Genomic DNA, 24,000 nt, shown 5'->3' with positions numbered 1-24,000 from the left:
AAGAAAAAGATTAGAGGTGAATACATCAAGAGAGTGAAGAAGATCTTAAAGTCCAAACTCAATGGAGGAAATACCATAAAGGCAATCAACACCTGGGCAATCCCAGTCATTAGGTACACAGCTGGAATAGTGGACTGGACTCAAGCAGAACTAAAAGCAATGGATAGGCAGACCAGAAAAATAATGACAATGAATCATGCCCTTCATCCACGCAGTGACATTGATAGACTTTATCTACCAAGGCAAATAGGTGGGCGTGGAATGCTACAAGTACATCAGATGGTTAAAGAAGAAAAAATGGCTTTGGAAGAATATCTGAAGAACAATGATGAAGATGCACTGAAATTAGTATATCAGGACGGTTTACTAACTACTGGAGAGACCAAAGTGGCCTACAAGAAAGACCAAATGAAGAACAGAATAGAGGCATGGGAAGACAAAGCACTACATGGCCAATACATGAAAAAAATAGCTGGGAAAGCAGATAATAATAAAACCTGGCAATGGCTAAGAGCAGGAAAATTGAAGAAAGAGACCGAGGGACTAATTCTGGCTGCACAAGACCAAGCCTTAAGGACAAATGCATACAAAGTCAAAATTGAGAAGACAGCAACAGACAGTAAGTGCCGCCTATGCAAAGAAGCTGAAGAAACAGTGGACCACTTGGTAAGCTGTTGCAAGAAGATTGCACAGACTGATTACAAGCAGCGGCATGACAAAGTAGCAACAATGGTGCATTGGAAGATCTGCAAAAAATATCATTTGCCTGTAAGCAAAAACTGGTGGGATCATAAAATAGAGAAAGTCATAGAAAATGATAAAATTAAACTGCTCTGGGACTTCAGAATTCAAACAGACAAGCACCTGCAACATAACACCCCAGACTTAACAATTGTCGATAAGAAAGACAAAAAAGTCTGGATAGTGGACGTGGCAGTGCCTGGAGATAGCAGAATAGAAGAGAAAGAACTGGAGAAGATAACAAAATACAAAGACCTACAAATAGAAATAGAAAGACTGTGGCAAAAGCAAGCAAGGGTAGTACCAATAGTATAGGCTCCTTGGGTGCAATCCCAAAACAACTGGAGCACCACTTGAACACCATTGGCATTGACAAATTCGCTATTAGTCAATTGCAAAAGGCGGCCTTATTAGGAACTGCTTCCATCCTGCGACGATACCTGTAATACCATCAAACATCCACATCTGCCTATCCCAGGTCCTGGGTAAGGACTCGATAGGTAGACAAAATGCCAAATCCAGTCTGAACATCTGGCTGACTGTGCGATGATCCATAATAATAATAATAATAATAATAATAATAATAATAATAATAATAATAATAGGATGGAGGAGAGGGATTGAAAGCCACAATAAAACAAAATTTTCTAGGAAAAAACCTCAGAAAAATAATTGCACATATATTGTGGTTACTTCCCAGCCAATACTGTACATTTCTGAAGAAAAACTACTTCCTGACATTTAAAAATGAGGACTCTTCAAGCTGTGGAATGCAGACATGCATCATGTCTAAAAGATGGTGGGGGGGGATAATGGAGGAGGAAGAGATCAAATGTAATATTTTCTTTCAGCACAGACAACTGCTTTGAGATTTTCTACCCAGACAGCCTTGAAAACTGCCTGCAGCCTTTGCCAATTACTACTGACAAATACCACTTGGTCCTGAGTGATGTTTTAAGTGAAATAAAACAGTGAGGAAAACTGAACATGATGAAAGGGGTTCTTCTCTTCCCTTTTTTCTTCCTAAGAGGCGACTACACGTTATATATTCACAAGGTAAGGTATATGCTTCCTGTCCGTGACAAATTCCATGTGAAGCTGAGAGAGCTGAAACAAACTTTGCTTGACAGTAAGAGGAAGGGAAGACAAAACTCATTTTCATGACTTCTAAAACATTTTTTTAATGTTAAACAAAGAAAAAGAAGGAACTACAGGGCCCTGCTCAGCATCATTCTTCACAGTATCAGTAAGCTAATGGGGAAAAAATGATTCCTTCCCCTGTGTGCATACAAGATCCTTTCAACTCCTGACACTTTAGTCCAAAATGCATCATTCAGTATTACAAAATGCTTTCAGCTCAGTAGACTAGTGAGCATTTATGGGGAAAATTTTATGGTCATCTTAAATGCGAGACACACACACCATAAAATCATACAAGTATTACTGAACAAAGTGTACACTGTATTCTTGTCACCAAGAATGCATTTATTTGCTTAATTAAAACAAAGAATTAGGATTCTTTAATTATCCTACCAAAGGCTACTGTGTCCAGATAAATGTCAGAGCACCTTCAAAACTGTGGACTACATTTCCCACAATGCCTTGTCATTTAGCCACACTGCCTAGGGACTGATTGGCATTGATGTTCCAAACATATGCAGGGCATCAGGTTACCTACCTGAAAATCTCCATAATCTCTCATTTATACAAAACATGTTTGGAAAAAAATGGAGAGAAGATGGGTAGACTAGAAGAAACTAAGAAACAATTTTATATACTTCCTTTTTTTCTTTTTCACAGAATGTGGAGCAATATAAGACCTCGACATACAACTGTAATGGAAGCTGTCCATTATGGTCACATATCATGATGGCCATTAAGTGAAATGGCCTAGCGTAAGGACCCCCACCTCACTCTCCTTTATGCAAGTAAGTGGAGCATGGTCTGCCTCAGGGGTGGGGGAGGCCCTGGGAGGCACCGTGGAGGTCCATGCCTGCCACCCCCCATCCCACAAGATATCCCTTGCTCTGCTTCCTGTCCTTTCTTTCTCCCCCACCCAGGGAGGCACCGTGGAGGTCCATGCCTGCCACCCCCCATCCCACAAGATATCCCTTGCTCTGCTTCCTGTCGTTTCTTTTTCCCCCACCCAGGTCCCCGCAGGTATTCCTCCTCCAAATGGGTCCCCACAGGCCTTTGCTCCACCCCATAAGTCCCTTCAGGCTTCGGGTCTGCTTTCCACCACACCAGGCCCCACAACCTCATTTACCTTTTGAAGATCTCTGGAGCTAGAACGGGTCACTTTGTCAGTCAGCTGCATAGCATGATTCCAGAAGCAGATTCCAGGTACTTGCAGATAGCTTATAAACTATATGGTGGGTTTTTATAGGAAAGCTGGTATCCAGTTAGATGCACAAGATGATTAGTGAAATATTGGTTTTCAGATTGTGAACTTGGGAAACACAATATTCTTCAAATTATAGAAACTGGATAATCAGTTTGATAGACGAGCTTTGAAAATTTGAATTAGCTTGTATATCAGCTTCGTTTTCCTGAGAATGTAGCTAATACTGGAATTTGGGACATTTTCGTTAATTTACAAAGCCCTAGCTGTATGAGCTCAGAGTACCTCCATACAATCTACAGTCACATGACTTCTAAGTAACATTAAATATTATTTGGAATGAAAACCTCTTTAAGAGTGATTTTGAACACTACAAAATTCAACTACTCTGTCTTAAGTTGCAGAAAATGATGGGGGAAAGGTCATTTTTAAAGATAGCAAATACATATTTAGGCCTTAATTTTAATATTGTATAAAAATTGCAGTACACAAGCACCCTCTAGTGTATACTTTGAAAACAACATTTCTGAGAAAATAATTCCCACATATTTTTGACTAATTTACATGTTTGCACTAAGGTTAACTCACAGCATAAACAAAGTGAAGTTAAATACTTATTTTTTTTAAAAAAATGAATTTTCCTGATCTGAGAAGCAAATCCCATGATTTTATTTATAATAGAAAGCCCATTTGAGTTTAACATATGTGGGTATATTACTAGCACCTGTAGTTTGCAGCCTGATCCCACATTATTTCCTTTGCCTCCTTCTTTATAAAAACTGTCTTTCATTAATTTTGTTTTCATATTCATTAAAGTTATTAATACAGCTGCATATGTCATTGCAAAATATCAGAACAGATGTCAAGACTGAAAGACTATCTTGCTCAATATAAGCAAGGGTGCCTTATATGTTATATTCATAATGTGATTTCTTCGCTCCTGTGTAAAGCCAGTTATTATGTTTTAAAAGCCACAGGCTGTGATAGTAGTGTGAACTAGGCTACTTTAGCAAACTATGTTTAAACCATGTCAGTACAACATGGGCCGAAAAAAAGATAAAATATAAGAATCAAAAATATTTCATATTTATGGTTTCCCACGCCATACCAGAGGGAACTCCAAATATGCCAATACCTCAGCTGTCTAGAGTTGGAAGAATCCTTAGATTCTCCTCTATTTCAGCCCTCAGTTATATCCCCAATATCCAATATCTACTACAATAAATTCAGCAGATGAAAAACCATCACCCCATAGCTTAGGTTCAACCAGTAGACAGTAAAGGGCAGATTTCTGTCAATAGGAAAATAATAATTCCACAATCAGTAGAAACCATGAATTCTATCCTTCCTTAGTCAGCTAGGTCACTCTCTGGGCCCTATGAAGAAGGCAATGCCAAACCACTTCTAAAAATCTTACCAAAAAAACTTCTGTTGTTCATGTAGTCACCAGAATCAAAGCTTACTCAAAAACATAAATGCACATGTGCACATACACACACACAAACAATTCAGACTTTTATCTGGAATGATTTATCATCATACATACAGCTTTGGGTTTTTTGTTTGCACTGAACCTCACATTCATTTCTCTTGTCCCCAACTCTGCAGCCACCAATAAGCTCAGGGATTCTTTTCAGTGTATAAAAACATTTAAATCAGTATCTACAGTTAAACTGCTTTTGTGTTTTTCAAACTATTTGTGATTCCCTTGGCTATATACCACAGCAATATTACAAATGTTTGGGTGCTATTTATGCAAAAGTGACAGTGCTTCAGATGGAAGTAGCCTCTAACCTGTTTACAATCCTTGTGACCACTTTTAACTTAGTTTGTTTGCTGTTCAACAAGCTAGACAAGTTTTATTGTGCCATAATGTTAACTTTTTCTTATATCCACCTTTATTATCTTCACCTATCTTCACCAATGCTGCATAATGGGAATTATTTCATATACTCTAGTCTATGAAATGAAATTGCCCATTTCTTCTATATAGCTTCATATTTCTAAGGAAAAATTTACTTCCAAGAACATCAAATCACAGATCACATCACTTACAGATCTTTCCCCCTAGTGAGTGTCATCTTTTGACATTTCATTCATAATGCACTTAAAAGCTTTAATTAACTAAGTTTGAAAGTTGATACTATCTTATCTTTTCCTGAATGGACAGGTCTAAAAGCACTAACCCATGATGAATGATTATCCTATTTTATAGCTGAAACAAGGAAACTAAAAACCATTCTAATGAAGCTGTAAAATGATATCAAGGAACTTCTGAGATCACCCATATTCTCTTTTCATGAGCATGGTAGCCATAAGAGCTAAAAACACAAAGACACACACAAAAGTTTCTACTGTCATAACATGTACAACACATATATTCACTTTTCTATATTGTTATATACAACATATTTTTTACAATTTGATTTAGTACATTATTTAACATTAGCATAACTCCAAAACATAATATTCTTTGTACTCTTTTTTAAAAATAGTTGTAAACAATATTAAATCACACAAAAAATATTTAGCTTTGCCATATACAGAACATTGCTCTCTAATCTCTTTCAGATGTATATATTAAAATGACTAACATTAATTTCTGTAGAAAAACTTAAACAGCTATTTTTTAGGCTTCATAAAGGAGGTAAAATCAGGCTGCTATTTCTTACTGCATTAAATTGAATTATCTTCTCCAGTGACTAAAATGCAAACTGTACATCTGAACTTAATGATGCCATTAACAAACTCAAAATTTATAAAATGTGGGCTAGGCACAGGAAAACAAGCATCCCTCAAAAATACAAGTACTGGAGATGAAGCAATCTTAGAATGCTGCATTCAAGGAAGTAATGGGTACCACTGTAGCCTCAGCTATGCCAAAAAATGCAAAACAGATATGTGAGATTGGCCAGTATTTGCAGACATAAACTGTTTTTAATGCAGTTACATCTCTAGTATTTTTCAAGAACCAAATGAAGGCTTCTAACAGACTTCAGAGAATTCATGCAATTATTTCTCTAGTGCATATCTGTCAAGAAGTCCAGCTTATCTACTCTTGAGTCAATATATGTGTCAAAGGGACAGCCCTAATCTAAATCCATCAGCAGACTAAAAGAAGTTAAAATTCAGATGACTTTACTAAATAACAAGTAAACAAGCAGAGATAAAAAGATGGTGTTTCAGAGGTGAAGAAACTTCCTAGGATTTCTGGGAGTACCACAAGACTCTCTCTGAGGTCCACAAAATCAAGTGCCAGCTTATTTTTTTAAAAAAATATTAAAAATCCCATCAAATAATTGTGAGAATGGATAGCATCAGCAAATGCATCAACTTTAATTTTTAATATGGTAAACATTGGTAAATATAATCCACGCAAACAAAAACATTTTTGAGGACCTTCATATATTTTAAAAGTGGGAAGGCTAAGAAACATTGCTCTAAATTATCATTTAGACTACAGATCCTTAGGGCCTCATTATTGCCCCTTTTAAAATGTTTTCTCTTAACATATTTTTTTTTCTAATTAATGCAGTCTTAATTAAGGGACTTCAAAGATCTATGCATTCCTGATTTGTTTTTTCTGTTCATATTTTTACAGAATGTTCACACTGAATATTAAATTGTTTTATTGTTGCAGAGACTAGCACAATTTTGTTTTGGCAAAATTAAATGGTTGTGGAAGGTAAATGCTGAAGCATTGCATACGAAAGCTGCAAGATTCTTAGATTTTCTGTATGTAATGCTTCTACCAAAGTCAATTGATTAACAAGATGTTTATAATGATTTTTTGAGACTGAAACCTGGAAAGAAAAAAACAAAATTATATTTTAGAACTGACTGGTTGTTAAAATACATTTACTCACAAGGTCAAATGTTCATTTAATATTTTAAAATAATTACATAATACACTAATTCTTCAGAACACACAATAATAGTAAGTGATAGGAGGCAGATTTAACTTGATGTCGGAGAAAACTTTCCAATAGTAAGAGCTGTTTGATAACAGAGCTATTTTCCTAAACAGGTATTGATATTACTTTCTCTAGATTCAAGTGAAAGTTATTTATCACAAATGTTTTTATCTGAAGTACTATAATAGAAAAAGGTTGGACACAATGGCTTTAAAAGGTTATTTCCAACTTTATAGTTGCAGTTACACGCTGGCTAGGATAATGAGAAAATCATATATATTTGGAAAACCTACCTTTTGGACAATTAATAATAATAAAGTTGGAAGGGACTTTGGAGATCATCAAGTCCAACCCCCTGCTCAGGGAGGTAACCCTATACATTTCAGACAAATGGCTGTCCAGTGTCTTCTTAAAAACTTCCAGTGTTGGAGCATTCACCGAAGAGGCAGGTTGTTCCACTGATTAATTGTTCTAACTGTCAGGAAATTTCTCCTTAGTTCTAGGTTGCTTCTCTCTTTAGTTAGTTTCCATCCGTTGCTTCTTGTCCTGCCTTCAGGTGCTTTGGAGAGTAGCTTGACTCCCTCTTCTTTGTGTCAGCCCCTGAGATATTGGAACACTGCTATCATGTCCCCCTTCATCCTTCTCTTCATTAAACTAGACATACCCAATTCCAGCAACCGTTCCTTATATGTTTTAGCCTCCAGTCCTCTAATCATCTTTGTTGCTCTTCTCTGTACTCTTTCTAGAGTCTCAGCATCTTTTTTACATCGTGGTGACCAAAACTGGATGTAGTATTCCAAGTGTGGCCTTACCAAGGCATTGTAAAGTGATATTAATACTTCACATGATCTTGATTCTATCCCTCTGTTAATGCAGCCTAGCACTGTGTTGGCTTTTTGGGCAGCTGCAGCACACTGCTGGCTCATATTTAAATGATTGTCCACTACGACTCTGAGATCCCTCTCACAGTTACTATTATTGAGCAAGGTAACCCCTGGCCTATACTATACCTATACATTTGGTTTTTCTTGCCTAAATGTAGAACCTTACTTTTTTCACCATTGAATTTCATTTTGTTAGATTGATCTATTTCAATTTATTTTATACCTCTAGGAAAATTGCTACAAAGTCTAGCCCTGTTAATGTAATATGCATCAAATAATTCATCTATTCCATTTTTATTAGAAGTTCACTGTTTCAGTTAAAGAGTCCTTCTTGAAGATTTATCAGAGCTAAGCATCTCCTCTATAAATTCCTAACTTTACTGGCTGGAGATAAACTGATATATCATATGACAGGACACTTTTCAGCTTTAAGAGGAATCTGAAATGTTTTTTTTTTCAATCTTAATTATTTAAAATATTTCACTCTCAAATTTTACACTGGAGCAGTAAGTATTAAAAGTTACCTTCTGAAGCACATGCTGAGTTTCTTCCATCAATGATGTACATATTTTTGTTGCAAGATCCACACTCTTTTCTTCATTCTTCCTTGAAGCAACATCTCCAAGCACTACTTTTTTCCACAAAGTACTAGAATTATAAATTTTGAATATATTTGTATGTATCAGATATTCATACAAAGCAAGAAAATGGCAATCCAAATGACATTTCTCAAAACAATATTTTTCAGCAAATGTTTGCAACTTACAATTCATCTGCTTCAAGACATAACAATTTAAGGGCTGTAAGAAGTGTCCAAGATGGTCCATCCCAGCCAAACGTCAGATCACTAGAAAAAAAAAAGTATTTTTAAAAAAAATCTAAATTCAATTTATTTCATATGCTGACAGAGAAAATACTGTCCATCTCACTTCACTGACAATTGCAATACTCCATAGTACTCTTAAAAAAAAAGACTATATACATTCAGTTAAAGGGGTACTATCCAACTATTGCTGGAAATCAACTGTGAACTACATGATCTTTTAATATACATCTTCCTATAAAATTTCCATATGCCCCATCCCTAAATCAAGAAGTAGCAGTCCATGATTTTATTATTGTATATATAGAAACCTATACATATGAAATATTGACTAAGGGCAATATCTATATCAGGGACTTATAGGATTATAAAGTACACAAATTTCTTAAGTCCCAAATCATGTATATTAGCACAACCTTCAACTAGGGTACACTGCAGGATGAGTTCCAGTGTTCTGCAAAACTCCTGCATTTAGTCACGGTCCATGCAGAAGCAACAAACATTGCACAAATTTATTTTTGTACTTCAAATCCACAAATAACACTGAGAAAGTTTAACATGAAATCTTCAAAACTTATACTATAAAAGATATAAAGATGACTTACTCTAACAATTTGTGCTCTCGTAAAATGAAAAGTTTCGCAGGTTTCTGTTTGTCTTCTGAATAAAAATATTTAAGCAATGTATCTAAAAAAAGTTAAAGTAAAATGTTTAAAGCAAATAAAAGCCGCAATACCTTTCAAGGCTGACATTTTAAGCATTCTGTATTGGTAGTTAATATTATTAACAATCTACTTGATATTAAAGAAATGAAAATATCCTGTACACATATTCTTGTGGGCACGTCATAAGCCACAGTCTGAGAACCACTGTTTAAAAAAATTGTGAAGGTACATAACAGTAATACAGGAATCAAGATATAGCCATAGACTTACCTGTACCAACATGCACACAGCTGTGTGGATTATCAGCAGCAACAAAACCATATTCTAGTAGTAGTCGCTGGTTGTCATGAGGGCCATAAGAAATATATACTTCTTTGTATTTCTGACAGCCCAGATGTGTTTTTATTTCATAACATTTTGTATTTTCATTAAATGAAGCTTTCACCTGAGAATGTGAAAAAAGTTAAGTTCAAGAGAAACATATCAATACATTCTCATTACTGAACACAGAATCCTTGGATCAAACCTACACTTCTAAAGGCACTGGGCCTGTTAGGCCCACAAAATAAATATAATGGGGAAAATTAAATATATTTACTGAAAAGGGTGGAAGGGATCTATTCTATGTTAATTATACCAATTACACCATAGCTTGAAGCTTTCTTTCTCTTTCTAAACTTGAACAAGAATGCTATATAGGTAATCCTTGACTTACAGCCATTCATTTAGTGGCTGAAGTTACAACGCACTGAAAAAAATGACTTATGACCGTTTTTCACATTGAAGAAGCATCCCTTCAGAGCTGCTTGCACGTTAGGCAGCTGTGCTGACCCCTAGGCCACAGATTCTTTCTCACTTTGTCAGCTGTATCAGGGAGGGGAGATTTGCCTTGAGTGTTTTTTTGATACACCCTATCTGCCCAAATATTTAGGAAATACAAATGATGTCACAGTAGCGACTGTTCCCTGTGGATGGCTCTAGATTGAACTGATACAGGCAAAAGACTTCTTCTTCCCATATTTGGGCCGACAGGGTGTATAAAAAAAAAAAACACTCAAGACATATAAGACTTCCTTTTTCTTCTTTCTTTCTATAATTAATAAAATTAATATCACCATTATTATCATCTTACCTGGGCCTTTGGATTGTGATTTAGCAGATCCAGAAATGGAGCTAGAGCATATATATCTGGCTCTCTAGAAAAACAGTCTTTCTGTGAATGTTTCATAAACACTGTTCTTGTATTTATAGTGCACCAAGCCCACCGGAAGGCACTGAAGTTAAAAATAATCGCCACATCTTCAGGAAATAAAGGCTGCAACGAAGAGAAGAACTGCTTTGAAGAAGCAAAAAGGTCCTGGATCGATGATTGTTGCTCGAGAGCCTTTCTTCTCAAGGGCTCAGGGAAAAGGTTCACTATTTCTTGCTCCAAATAGACAGGACAGGTATATGTTTCAGGTAAGAGATCCAGGTACGGTTTCCATACAGATGTCCTATGAAACCACTTCTCTGTTATTAAAAATGAACATAATGCTATCAAAGGAGAAATTGGAGGTCTCCATCTATTGAAAAGGCAAAGGAAAGCATAGTAACCGTTAAATACATTTTGATTGTCACTGTTTTTTTCTGAGTTTTATTATCATACCCAAAGCTCTCATCCACAAGGGATGAAATTGAAAGAAGGAAGAACAACTTGATAGTTTAAATGAACGGAATATCGGAGCCAATGGTCTACTGGTTGCCTATTGGTCTCCGGGTCCAATTCAAGGTGTTGGTCATTACCTTTAAAGCCCTATATGGCTCAGGGCCAGGCTATTTGCGAGACCGCCTACTACCTCATAGTTCCCTACGTCCGGTTAGATCCCACAAGCTGGGCCTCCTTCAGGCCCCGTCAGCCAAGCAGTGCCATTTGGCGGGGCCGCGGAGGGGGGCCTTCTCTGTGATGGCGCCCACACTTTGGAATCAGCTCCCCCCGGAGATTAGGACCGCTCCCACCCTGTTGGTCTTCCGTAAGCTACTTAAGACCTGGCTTTTCCGGCAGGCCTGGGGTTTATAAAATCTTACCCCTGGATGATTGTTTTTGTATTGTTGTTTTGTTATGTTTTATGTGTTTTTTTTTATTGTTAGCCACCCAGAGTCCTTTGGGAGTGGGGCAGCTTATAAATTTTAAAAATAAAAATAAAATAATCCTACAGCAACCAACCAGAGATGTATGGGATGCCACAAGTAGAGCATGAGCTTAACAGACCCACCTAACTGAAGTTCTCCAATAACTAAATAGATTGTCTTTGATAGTGGAAGTAATATATACTCTGTTAGACACTTAGTGTCTTAAGTAAAGATTCCTTCAGGTTGAGCTCCACTCCTGGCAATTTAATGGACACAACCACAGAATTTTTTGAGCAATAGCATGGGCATTGTTAGCATCCTCAGCTACCCCTATTTCAAAGCAGATCAAATAGCTAACCTTACTTTTTATTTGAATGAATGCCATGGTATTTAGATGGTTAGTTAATTAAATATTGTATCTTTAAGTCAGTTTTGACTCCTGGCAACTGCCTAGGCTAGTCCTTGCATTTTTCTTGTCAAAAGTTGAGAGGTTTGCCACTGCCTGCTTTCTAAGGCTAAGAGAGAGTAACTAGTCAGACAAGACGGGACTACTCTCCTGGTTTATAGCCTGATGCCCTCACCACTACATCAACCTCACTGTTTAAAGAAATATTTTTTTCTGTCTTGAGTTTCACACTATTTGCCTTCATTGGATGACTCTGCGTTGTCTATTTTGACAGAAAAAGAAAAAAGCTCCATATCCATTGCTCCATCAGTTTATTCACTCCTATCACATTCTGCTTATTCATCATTCTTCTAATCTAGAAAACAGCAAACACTGTAACCTTCTCTGCCACAAATGTTTAACCATTTCAGTATCTTGTCCTGCATCCATTTTCAGTATACCAATTAGAATGATAGAGTAATTCAATTTTCATTGTTACCATTTTCATTGTAGGTTTTCTACATATTGTATCATTTGACTTTCTTACATAAATACCATTTTAGTGCCATGAGACACTGTTCACAATTAATAACATTACCATAATGAATGCCTGAAGGATGGGAAAGATATGATTCCCTGAAGTTGCATATAAAGTATTAGGCCCTAATAATAAGGAAATATGGGAGTAGAATTCTATGCAGGGTTTATTTCTGACACCATATAGTAAAAAAACAGATCAGTTTCTGTATAAAAGAAAACACAAAGTTTACATATAACATTATTCATAGATGGGAACAGAGAGATCTCAGCCTCCCAGAACATTCTAGCTCTGACTTTAGAAGGTCATTCTTAAACAAAGGAAAATATATAAATAGAATCTGATGTAAAACAGCTCTGCTATCATTCATCGAAAGATACAATACTATCATTTGAGAACTGGAACTTTTTTTAATCACATGCACTAAGGCAGGGGTGTCAAATTGCCGGCCCATGGGCCGGACACATCACGTGGAAGCCGTGCCCACCCCATTGCCGGCAATGGCAAAACCAACCCAATACGTTGTGCGACGTCACGTGATGTTGTGAGTTTGACATGCCTGCACTAAGGCTTCTAATAACAAAATATGTGCTGATCAGTTCAAAAATGCAAGCATGTCTTTTATCATCCAGCAACTACTTTGTGAATGGCCATTTTTAATAAAGACAGTTTCAATGTTTGGATTGTCTATAACAGACATGTCAAACAAAAGGCCCAGGGGCCAGATGCGGCCCACGATGTGGTTTCATGTGGCCTGTGAAACCATCCTGGAAACAGTGAGGGAATGGCCCCCACTGCCTTGGCCCTAGCCCAGGCAGCTGGGAGCCAATGTACAATTTTGTGGTGGCCATCTAAGCTGAAACACATTCAGTCTTAGTTCCATAAGCCCCCCCCCCCCCCGCATGGCCTGAGAAGAACAGTGAGACACCTCCAGCCTTGGCACTTGCCCTGGTCTCATCCCCTTCTGCCAGAGACCCTCAGATCTATCCCACTCCTGTCCAGGCCCCCACAGGCACCCTTGACACAAATGATGTAGAGCTGGCCATACCCACCCAGTAGGCCACACCCACTCCATCCACACCCATCCAGTAGGCCGCACCCACCCTGGCCACACCCACCCAGCCCCCTGAGGGCAACTGCAATGCTGATGCGGCCCTCAATGAAATTGAGTTTGACACCCCTGGTCTATAATTTGTTTTTTCTGACCTCAGAATTTACAATTCCTCACTTGAATGGGTATGAAATTTATAGGTGCATATGATATCCATGCAAACAGATAACTAAGTCAAGGTAATATTTTATTATATCACAATAAATATGACAAGGATTTGTTTTGAAGAAACACATATCTAATTTGCAACTTACCTGGAAGAGGATCCCTTGTGTTATCCTTCTAAAACAATCACTCAACTAACTTTAGTTTCCCAAACATTCTCTAAAAAATATGTTTTAATTATGAAGCATAAGTAATGGCATCAGTTCTTACAAAAATGCATACTGTACATAATTCCCCAATTACACAACTTTGTTCAAAGTAATGGAAACTGTTCACATCAGGAGAAGTATAAGTTTAAATAATAAGAGCTATTGAAATGTCAATGTGTAAATTTGAGAAATTTATTAAGTGGTGACCAACTTACTTTAAAATGTATTCTCTGAGGTAGCTGCTAAGCACAGTATTGGAAGTAAGCAAGCACTTTTCAGGCAAAGAAATAATCAATTCTTCGGCCTATGAAATTAAAAAAAAAAAAAACCAGAATGAATATACTGAAAAAGTACTCATCTTATACATTATTATGCACTAAAATAAAATAAAAAAATACCCTGGCTAAATGTAACAAGCACTGAGTAATTAATTAATTGCCACTTTTAAAATAAGCAGATTTTCAAAAGGTTGCAAATGAATTGCAGATGAGGCAAAACTGAGAATTACATCATCTTATCTTTGATATTCCCTCCTTGGAAACTCACTTTGGAAGCAACCCCTATCCCCACCAAAGACAGGCTAAGAAGGGTTAACACAGAAGAGTGCCATTCCTTGGCAGAACCTCTAACAGTGTAATAACCCTGGTAATCCTATGAGAAACTCTACAAGCGTGCATCTACTGTATTTCTATAATTAAATCTCAAAAGTGAAATATATCAAAGAAAGTGAAGAATATAGCTATGGATTCAAAACATCCCAAACCCTTAATGTAAGTTGATAGACGCAGCAAGGTATAAGTACAATGAAGTTCATTTTATAACAGCACTGGGGAAATTTTAAAAATAGCTTGGCCTACTTAAAACACTAAAGCAAAATTCTATAATATCCAAAAAAAACCTATCTCTACCCTGGTAATGTTCAAATATGTTGGATTACAGAATACCATCCTATCATCTGGAAGTACAGGAATTTAAACCCCAAATCAACCAGGCTTTGGAAACGTAACTACAACCACATAAATCCGGTCCACCCACAGGCTCTTGAGTCCCTGCTCAAAACTAAGATACTAGCCTAATCCACTATTATTGTTTAAACATTTATAAATCCAGCATAAATTCGCAAGGAAAATCTAAATAATATACATTACATGGAAAGACAAGATAGTATAATTTCTCATATCCTCATCATGGTTCAGATAATTTCAACTGTTTATTCATAGGAATAATCACAAACCTGAAGCGTTTTTGTGGTCATCAATCCCCTTCCTGTTTCTAAAAGGCATAGGAGAGAGGAAAATGCAATAATGTATACTACTATTGGTTTCTTAGACAGTTGTCATAGACTATTTAACATGAAAAATATGGAATGACAAATATAGAAATTATTTAAGTCGAAACTTTTTTTTAATCTTGCAACCCCTTTTGGAAGCTTGAGGAAAGTACTGTTGTAGTCCCTCCAGCAATACAATTATGTTGTCAATTTACAATTTTCATAATGAAATATATAATTATCTTCAATTCAATTCAATAAAATTGAGCATGAATATATAGATATATCCAAGGGAAGAAATCAAGTATGGGACATTTTTTTGTATAGATTCCAGGATTGAGAAGATTTTGTAAATTCACAAATGAAATCTTTATAGCAGCAAGCTAAGAATTTTGGTTTTAAATAAGCTAACTATTGCTGGGGCAATGTTGCTTCCCTGACAAATTTTCTAGCAAAAGGAAACTGAGATAAGGACTGGCCTGTCTGTATGAAAGCAACATATTTACACAGACAAGAGCAGACTGCTTTTGGGAATGATCAATCCCTTTCACCTTCTTTGCTTTTAATAGAAGAAATGGAACTAAATTCAGGAATTCTTTTACTCTTCTGTCTAAAAGTCACTGTTCTTTAGAAACTGCAGGAGCTAAAACAAGATTGTGCTACTCTGTTCAGCACGGGAAATGATACTGCTGTTTCTGCTAAGATTCCTAATGAATGTGAAGTACATTCTGAATTAGCTGGCAATTCAAATAATGATATGAATTCCTGCTCACATATCCCCATTGATTAATCTTATTCCTTTAACACCCAATCTGCTGTCAAAATTTCTAGAAAAGTTATTAGAACATTACCTGAAAACACTGCTGGAGTTAAATTATTGTTCTTGTAGCCTTTTTCTTTCAACCATTTCTTGAGAAGTATATATTCATTTTTATAACTCAAATTTACTAAATAAGGAAATAATTACATATCATATAAGGTATCCAGGTTGATCCACAAGATTATTTCATAACAATATACTGCTTCATAAAATCACATTACAAAACAGAAACGATGAAATATGTGGACAAAAATAAGCTCTTTGGCTTGTTTCAATAATATTTTTTGTTAAAATCATGTATTAATACAATGTATTAATGCATCACATATAATCTAAGTATTATATAAACTATAAAATTAACTATGCTTCACTGATCTAAGTATTATATAAACTATAAAATTAACTGTGCTAAAGGCAATACAACATCAGTGCAAGAAAACAGATATCTAATAGAAATGGGATATGATTTAAGGATAAAATTAAAATCATTTAAATTTTATAGGAGCAATCCTATAGAAATTATTAATATCCGACCAAACCAGATTCTATTCCTGTCAACTGGGTAACTTTGGGCTAGTCATGCTCTCTTAGCCCAACCCAGCTCACAGGCTTGTTGTGAGGAAAATAGGAAGAGAAAGGAATGTTCACTGCTTTATGTTAAAGGCAGGATAAAAATCAAATACATATATACATACATAGGTAAATAAAATGATTAATCATATTACCACCATTTGAAGAAAAAGCTATAGATTGTTTTCTGTGTCTCTTTCGGTAAGTACGACCTCTGCATTTCTTCATTTTAAAATTATTTGGGAATTTGTACATAAACTGAAAATAAAAAAGTAAACCAAGTTTTTAAATCAATTATTTCAATTGCAGAAATCTGTTTTGCCACATTTTTACAAATATGTCGATAAGAAATTTGCATATGGCATATTCATGTGTATACCACATTTAATACTTGAAAAATAAAAAAAAAATGCAAGGTAATAAGAACCAAAATACATTCGACATAGTGCAGTACTTTCAACAGCTACAAATGTCAATCAGATGTATGGTTGCTGGTGAGGATGTTTCTAGGGAACATCAGAACTGCTCTAAGTCTTCAATATGTCTGTGGTTCCTCAATCGTTTGACCACTCTGGGAATCATTTTGCCAACTTTAGCTTAGTTTGCTGTAAAATAGGGTAAAACCTATGATACTGCAAGTATCTTCTAAACGACTATTCCTGGAATCCGTCAGTCACATCTAACAAGAGCTGTATAGCTCTTTTTATATTGTTAAATATTATTTGGGGAATGAGCTTAAACAGCAGGAATTATCAAAAATATAAATTTTCACTTAAATCAAAACATATCAAGATTCAGTTTGGCTAACCACAATTCCAAATGGGCTCAGAGAGGTTTTTCACTCAGTATATCTATGGAGCATTATAATCTCTTCAGGAATAAACCATCCAAAATTTGAGAGGAAGAATTCTTGAGTATAAGAATAAGGAACGGGCTGAAGATATTATTTCCCTGCTACCTTCAAGCTTCCCACAGCCAATTCATGCTTCAATATCCCCAGCCTGCAAGCATGTTTTTCCTTTCCGATTTCAACTATGCTGCGCTTGCAAACCCAGAAATCACCAGGCCTTACTCAGGTGGCAAGAAAGCGGAAAAGGCGGTCTTCAGCCAACTGCCTATTGAGAAAAAGCAAGCTCGTCGAAGGTGGTTTCCCATTGGATGAAGAGCTCGTTCTTCTTCTCCTTGCAGTCCTGGCGAGAATTACTGCCGCTTTTTGCGCGACTGAGAAAGGTTGGATAGGATTGTGGCTAAATTTCTTTTAAAATGCTTTCTTTTCACTCCCTTCCATTCTCCTCAACCCCGCCGCAGGATTTTATTCTCTAACGCGCGTTTCTAACTCATTAGATCTTTGCTTGTAAAGAATTTAGAGCCTGTACAAATAGCTGGAACCGTTTTGCAGCTGGCAGAAGATGAAAAACGTGGTATATTATAATTGTTTTAGGTAAAAGTTTTAAAACCTGGTATACCATAATTCTGGTATGTGGTTGGTTTTTCAACATCTTCTAGCATCTGCTCAAGGATTCCGAGTGTTTTATTCTTTATGCATTTTTGGTAATTTAAGAAATGGATGAAACGGGAGGAGTGATGTATATAATTATATCACCTTGCAAGGAGATCCTTCCTTGGTGATTGGAGCACGTAATCGAATGTTGCAAGTTGTTATACATTTTCGACCTTCAAGGACGTTTTCTTATTATGAATTTCTCGTTGTCTTGGCTTCAATTTGGCTGGTTAGTGTTTATAAAACAACTGTTTTAATGAGTTCATTTAATTGAATTATACAGCCGTCATGGAAGAAATCTATGTGGTTGTTAAGGAGTTGAAAATGACTCATTAGCACATACTGTAATCAAAATGTTAAGTAATCCTAAAAAATATATTACTAGATTTTAATTTTAATGTATTCTCAGTCCCCACTGGTTGGAAGTTCTACTCTATCTAAGCTGCCTTTTAATATTTTTAGTGAAGAACAGTTTTTATTTTAGATTTTTTAATCCCACCTTTATTATTTTTACAGATAATTCAAAATGCTACATGAGTTATACCTAATGTTTGGAATGTGGCTCAAGGTCCTAAAACAAACAAACTCAATTGAATTCCAGCAACAAAGTTTTATTTAAAAAGAAGCATTTGCAAAGGCTTGATGAACTGAAACATATGTAGGAGTTCAGCCACACTTTAAAGAGCTGTGTCATCCGATAAACTATGACCGCCTAAAACTACTGAACCTCCCATGTTCCAGGAAGCCCCTTTGTGCACATCCTATCTATCACCATCTAATTTTCTATTAACAAAGCTCAATTCTTATAATTATCTCTATAGTTGTTTGCAGTTATACCTTAAGCTCTAACTTTATCCTCAGTTTTTGTGTTTCCTCTACTTGCGGTTGTATGAAATTCACTTTTCAGAGTTTATGACTTTCAGGTGGCTTCTATTAACCTTTAGACTCATTAGAAATTTCTGATTAATAATCTACTCCTTTCACCTAATACTCCTTCCTCCTCCCCACAACAACAACAACAGTGTGAAGTGAGCTGGGTTGAGAGAGTGTGACTGGCCCAAAGTTACTTAGCTGGCTTTCAAGCGTTAGGCAGACTAGAACTCACTCACTCCTAGTTTCTGGCCTGGTACCTTAACCACTAGACCAAACTGGCTCTGTAATTATCCTTTTAATAATACTTTTAATAATATTCAAGGTTTATATTATGCACCTAGGCTGTCCTAGAATACATTTAACACGTACTACATTAAAAGCATAGTTCTCATTATTTCTACAATTGTCCTACCCCATAGCCTAGGTACTATCAGGCTGAGTTTGAATTAGAAGCAGGGCACTGAATATTAAAACAAAGTTTAAAACTATCGTCGGTAGAAAAATAGCAAATTAAATCAGTTGAGATTTTTTGTTAAGTGTTTTCTATTGATAATTTTTGGCATTTAATTATAGGCAAAATGTCTGCACGAGTAGCTGTGGTGACTGGATCCAACAAAGGCATTGGTCTGGCTATTGTGAGAGCCTTGTGCAAGCAGTTCTCTGGGGATGTGTATTTGACAGCCCGGGACTCTGAACGAGGCAAAGCAGCAGTGACACAACTGTCGGAAGAAGGATTAAAACCACTTTTCCACCAACTAGATATTAATGATCTGGAGAGTATCCAAACTCTCCGTGATTTTCTCAAGGAAAAATATGGCGGATTGGATGTGCTAGTCAACAATGCTGGGATTGCCTTCAAAGGTAACCTAAATGTAAATCACTGAATGAGAAATTGGGTGAACAACAGATCAAAGGTTTTGGCTACAGCTCTGTAGAGAGTAAAATTGTAGCTAATATTTTTGCAGATCTTTTAGTTTTTTCTCTTGGGAAGATGAATCTGTAGCAAAAATATGCTACAAATTTATTATTGGAATTTATGCATGTGATAGCACAAGAAAGACTGAAAAGACGAAATAGATTTCTTTAACAGAAGAGATGAAAATCAACCAGATTTTCTGGCATTCCCTACTTTGGAGAGCAACCATCCTGGAAGGGAAAAGGCATCAAGTGACTAATCAGCCCAAACTCACTACATAAACGTAAGAGGGCTAATGCCTTAGAGCAGTGGTGGCGAATCTATGGCACAGGTGCCAGAGGTGGCACTCAGAGCCCTCTCTGTGGGCACACGCACCATTTCCCCAGCCCCATCTCCTCCCACGGCTCCCTCCTCACCAGCAGCCCTCCTAGAGGAGAGTTGCCTCTGGGCGCGGCCCATGCGAAGCAGCGCAGCCAAGGACATGGTAGCCGGGCAGCAGGGATAAGACTCTGCCCTTGCGCCCCGTCGCGCGCAGATGATGCTGCGGGGCATGGGCAGAGGGTGTGGCCGCCATGGTGCTGCTGGGCTGCCTGGGTAATCTGTGGCAGGCTGTGGAGGTGGTGGGTGGCCCAGTGGGCAGGGTGGAGCGGGGACGGGGGTGCAGGGCGGTTTTGGGGCACTCAGTCTCTAAAAGGTTCGCCGTCACTGCCTTAGAACCTTATCTATTCTTTCCCAGGCAAAAACTGCCAGTCTGGGGAGATTTCTGTACAAGTAATCCTCGACTTAAAACAGTTCATTTAGTGACTATCAAAGTTACAACGGCACTGACTATTGCAGCATCCCCATGGTCACATATTTCAAAATTGGAGATGCTTGGCAACGGGTTCATATTTATGACCGTTGCTATGTCGTAAGGTCAAGTGATCCTCTTTTGTGATCTTCGGACAAGCAAAGTCAATGGGGAAGCCAGATTCACTTAACTAATCTTACTCTCTTACTACTTATTATCTTATCAACTGCAGTGATTCATTTAACAACTGTGACAAGAAGAGTCATAAAATGGGGCAAAATTCACTTAACAAATATTTCACTTAGCAACAAAAATTTTGGGCTCAATTGGTCGTAAGTCGGGGACTACTTGTATTATAGGCAGAGAACAAAGTAGCTAGTTTGAACTCTACAGATATGGCTCTTATATATGCCTAACACATATACAGTGTCATTTAATTGTCTTTCAATAGATCTCTATGTATTCTAGTTTGGTCCCCATATATCTGAATATATAGCCTGTATTAATTTATCCCCTTTATGGATGGTAGAGGACAGGAAGACCTGGAGGAACGTTGTCCATGGGGTCGCGATGGGTCGGACACGACTTCGCAATTAACAACAACAATTAACAACAATTAATTTATAGGGTCATATGCATGTATAGCTTGTGAGTTCCTATAGATAACTGACACTTTAATTTCTACCCCAATTTGCATCTAGTCCTATACTTGCATTTTTTTTCCTTGTTCACCTAGAAGGGCTGTCATTGTACACAAACCAGAAAATATTTTAAATTGCATCCTAATATAGTAAATAAGAAAATCTGTAAAATATCATTTGAAACTGAATGGTTTAGTAATTTACTAGAGATTATTTTAAACTATAGTTTTATACTTCAATACAAGTTGCAAACGATGGAAGGTAAAATGCTTCATGATTCATTTTCCAGCTATGTAAAGAAGAGGAAGTTTAAACCAAGTTTTTTCTCGAGTCAAAGAGGTTTATATTGTAATTCTGAATCCTGGCTTAATACTAGTGCAATACACCTTAAATTAAGATCTGTTCAACTTGAAATATTTCCAGGAATATTTTCAGAACTGTTCATTTAAAATCTGTATGTCTTTCTCCTAATTATATTTAAGAGTCTTATTTCATTACAGTACAATATGCATTTTTGTCTTGCATGCAGATAAAATAACTGTTTAGGCACTGCTAAGTATCCATTTCTATTTTTTACAACATCATTCCATCCAAGTAATATTTAAGCTTTTACAGTGTTTCATCTCTTGTTATACAATGCTTTCCCATTTTCCTATATATTAGGAATATTGACTTCTGTTTTTTTCCATTTTGAAAAAAAAAGTTGCAGATACAACCCCATTTGCTGTACAAGCAGAAGTCACGCTGAGAACAAATTTTTTTGCAACCAGGAATGCTTGCACAGAACTTCTGCCACTATTGAAACCTAATGGTAAGCACACAATGGGGGTGGAGTATGTTAAAGATTAATCGAGGTTTTTGACAAGTAAAATGCCAAAATAAACACTAACAGAAAAACATATATGATCAACTCTTCCTTAAGCTCAGCTTTTAAATTCAGTAACTGTCCATGTTTAAGTCATAGTGCTTCTAGGAATTTCAGATTATAGTTTATATCTCTGATACTAATCTCATTGAAATGAATGGGAATTATTTCCAACTAAATCTGTTTAGTTTTTTAAATGGACTTTGAACTGAACTGCTTTTAATCAGTCTTATGCTGAATTTTCTTCTGCTTTATAATACTGAATTATTTCTAATCATTTAAATTATTATATATATATATATATATATATATATATATATATATATATATATATATATATATATATATATGATATCTAAGTTAAACGATAGAGTATCCATGCTTCTGCCCTGCAGAAAAATCTCTAGGATTCATTTCAATGGAAATTGAGAACTCCAGTTTATCCTAAACTTGGGTTGTCAATTTCTGTTGAAATGAACGTTGGAGATTTTTTTTCCTCCAATAATCATTTCCAGGTAATATGTGGTTTAGCTAGCTTTCATAGCTTGGCAGAAGTAGCAGTTACAGGGCAAAACAATCAAGATTACTGCTTGATTAAAATTGTCTACAAAATAAACCAGTACATTTGGAAAGCTGAGTCCATTTGAATATAGATGACAACCATTCTCTATCATACATGCATTTACAGCTACAATGAAAATCTAAAGTCAGTACCCATGAATATATGCATGTTTACATTTATGTAAGCCTGTTTATTCAGCGTTATTCATTTTCCAGCATTTATTGAAGAAAGACTCTGTCTATAGCAGCTCTTCACCAATTCCAATATTTCAGGATTCTCAGACCCATAAAAGAGCATTCACAAGTAGAAAAAGCTGGCCCCACACTATCTATCTGGAGTATACAAAATGGGATGGCAGAGCTAACTGATTCACTGATAATTATTGAGAGAATAAAGCCTCCTTTTTTGTGGGTACATATATTGTTACAAAATGAATAAAATTGAAAAAAATCATTTATCCTGTGATTTTTTTTAATTTTTTAATTTTTTTTTTTTGTCTTGGAATAGGGAGGGTAGTCAATGTATCCAGCATGGTTTCAGTTTCAGCATTGTCCAAATGTAACCAGGATCTGCAGCAGAAATTTCGGAGTGACACAATCACTGAAGAAGAGCTAGTGAAACTGATGGAAAAATTTGTGGAAGATACCAAGAAGGGAGTGCATGAGAAGGAAGGCTGGCCAAGTGCTGCTTATGGAGTATCCAAAATTGGAGTGACAGTTTTATCAAGAATTCAGGCCAGGCTATTGAATGAGACAAGAAAAAATGATGGTATTCTCCTGAATGCTTGTTGTCCTGGGTGGGTCAGAACAGATATGGCAGGTTCCAGAGCCACAAAAAGTCCAGATGAGGGAGCTGAGACTCCAGTTTATTTAGCGCTTTTATCTCCTGGCGCTACTGAACCCCATGGCCAATTTGTTAGTGAAAAGAAAGTTCAGAAATGGTAACTATGCTCTTGCATTATGCTGTATATAAGAACTGGAAGTTACAGATGCTACACCAATCTTTGCTACAGGTATCTCCTCTAGCAAATTGTGCCAAGCTCCTATGCCATGGAGGTGAGAACCAACATACAGCGGATTGAAGTAAAAAGCATCCAGTTGCTTAGTGAGATCACTGTTTAATCTTCTGCTGAGGGTGACAATTAGTGCTGCATCTTAGTAACAGGCTTTGGGATTCTCACTCTTCTCCAGATTGGGGTAGCTTTTCAATATTGGCTTCTAAGATAATTCACTCCAAAGATTTATAAAGCACATATGCATAATTTTTTCTTTCGATAAAGATCATTTTTGGTAATGTATTAACTGTCATCTTGAAAATAAATCTTGACTATATAAAACAGTAAATAAAGTTCATGATTAATAATTTGA

The 24,000-nt window shown here is 36.4% G+C and overlaps 2 protein-coding genes across 6 annotated transcripts in view; one reads left to right on the top strand and one right to left on the bottom strand.

The window, feature by feature from the left end:
• SETD4 (SET domain containing 4) overlaps positions 1-18,222 on the bottom strand; it is a 23,954-nt gene extending 5,732 nt beyond the window's left edge. The window contains exons 1-11 of one of the 4 annotated variants that reach the window (XM_039318439.1): positions 18,089-18,222; positions 16,641-16,743; positions 15,947-16,042; positions 15,060-15,097; positions 14,041-14,129; positions 10,501-10,930; positions 9,639-9,813; positions 9,309-9,390; positions 8,647-8,727; positions 8,405-8,528; positions 3,008-6,885 (exon numbers count right to left, since the gene is read on the bottom strand). In XM_039318439.1, the coding sequence (XP_039174373.1) occupies positions 6,751-6,885; positions 8,405-8,528; positions 8,647-8,727; positions 9,309-9,390; positions 9,639-9,813; positions 10,501-10,930; positions 14,041-14,129; positions 15,060-15,097; positions 15,947-16,042; positions 16,641-16,740 (1,350 nt within the window). In that variant the 5' untranslated portion in view covers positions 16,741-16,743; positions 18,089-18,222 and the 3' untranslated portion in view covers positions 3,008-6,750. Of the gene's footprint in view, positions 1-3,007; positions 6,886-7,541; positions 7,597-8,404; positions 8,529-8,646; positions 8,728-9,308; positions 9,391-9,638; positions 9,814-10,500; positions 10,931-14,040; positions 14,130-15,059; positions 15,098-15,946; positions 16,043-16,640; positions 16,744-17,293; positions 17,417-17,443; positions 17,580-18,088 lie in introns of those variants that run through there. The other 3 variants (XM_039318430.1, XM_039318447.1, XM_039318457.1) reach the window with 3 other exon arrangements.
• LOC120296629 (carbonyl reductase [NADPH] 1-like) lies at positions 17,611-24,000 on the top strand. Of its 2 annotated transcripts, none has more exons than XM_039318470.1 (4): positions 17,611-17,715; positions 19,433-19,720; positions 21,910-22,017; positions 23,141-24,000. In XM_039318470.1, the coding sequence occupies exons 2-4, from the start codon at positions 19,438-19,440 to the stop codon at positions 23,575-23,577; spliced, it is 828 nt and encodes a 275-aa protein (XP_039174404.1). In that variant the 5' UTR covers positions 17,611-17,715; positions 19,433-19,437; the 3' UTR covers positions 23,578-24,000. The 2 variants fall into 2 exon arrangements, with proteins under 2 accessions (XP_039174404.1, XP_039174414.1); XM_039318480.1 differs by lacking the exon at positions 17,611-17,715 and adding an exon at positions 18,077-18,215.

This window comes from Crotalus tigris, unplaced genomic scaffold (genome assembly GCF_016545835.1).
Source record: "Crotalus tigris isolate CLP2741 ecotype Arizona unplaced genomic scaffold, ASM1654583v1 scf7180000017601.7605149639:7615979, whole genome shotgun sequence".
NCBI classification, from domain to species: domain Eukaryota; kingdom Metazoa; phylum Chordata; class Lepidosauria; order Squamata; family Viperidae; genus Crotalus; species Crotalus tigris.
Note: the sequence above shows the minus strand (reverse complement) of the source record. Positions and strands in the feature narration are given on the sequence as shown.

Coding starts and splice junctions, on each gene's coding strand:
- LOC120296629 (XM_039318470.1), top strand. CDS start 19,438: ATGTCTGCACGAGTAGCTGTGGTGACTGGATCCAACAAAGGCATTGGT. Junction 19,721..21,909: donor TGCTGGGATTGCCTTCAAAG/GTAACCTAAATG, acceptor TGAAAAAAAAAG/TTGCAGATACAACCCCATTT. Junction 22,018..23,140: donor GCCACTATTGAAACCTAATG/GTAAGCACACAA, acceptor GTCTTGGAATAG/GGAGGGTAGTCAATGTATCC.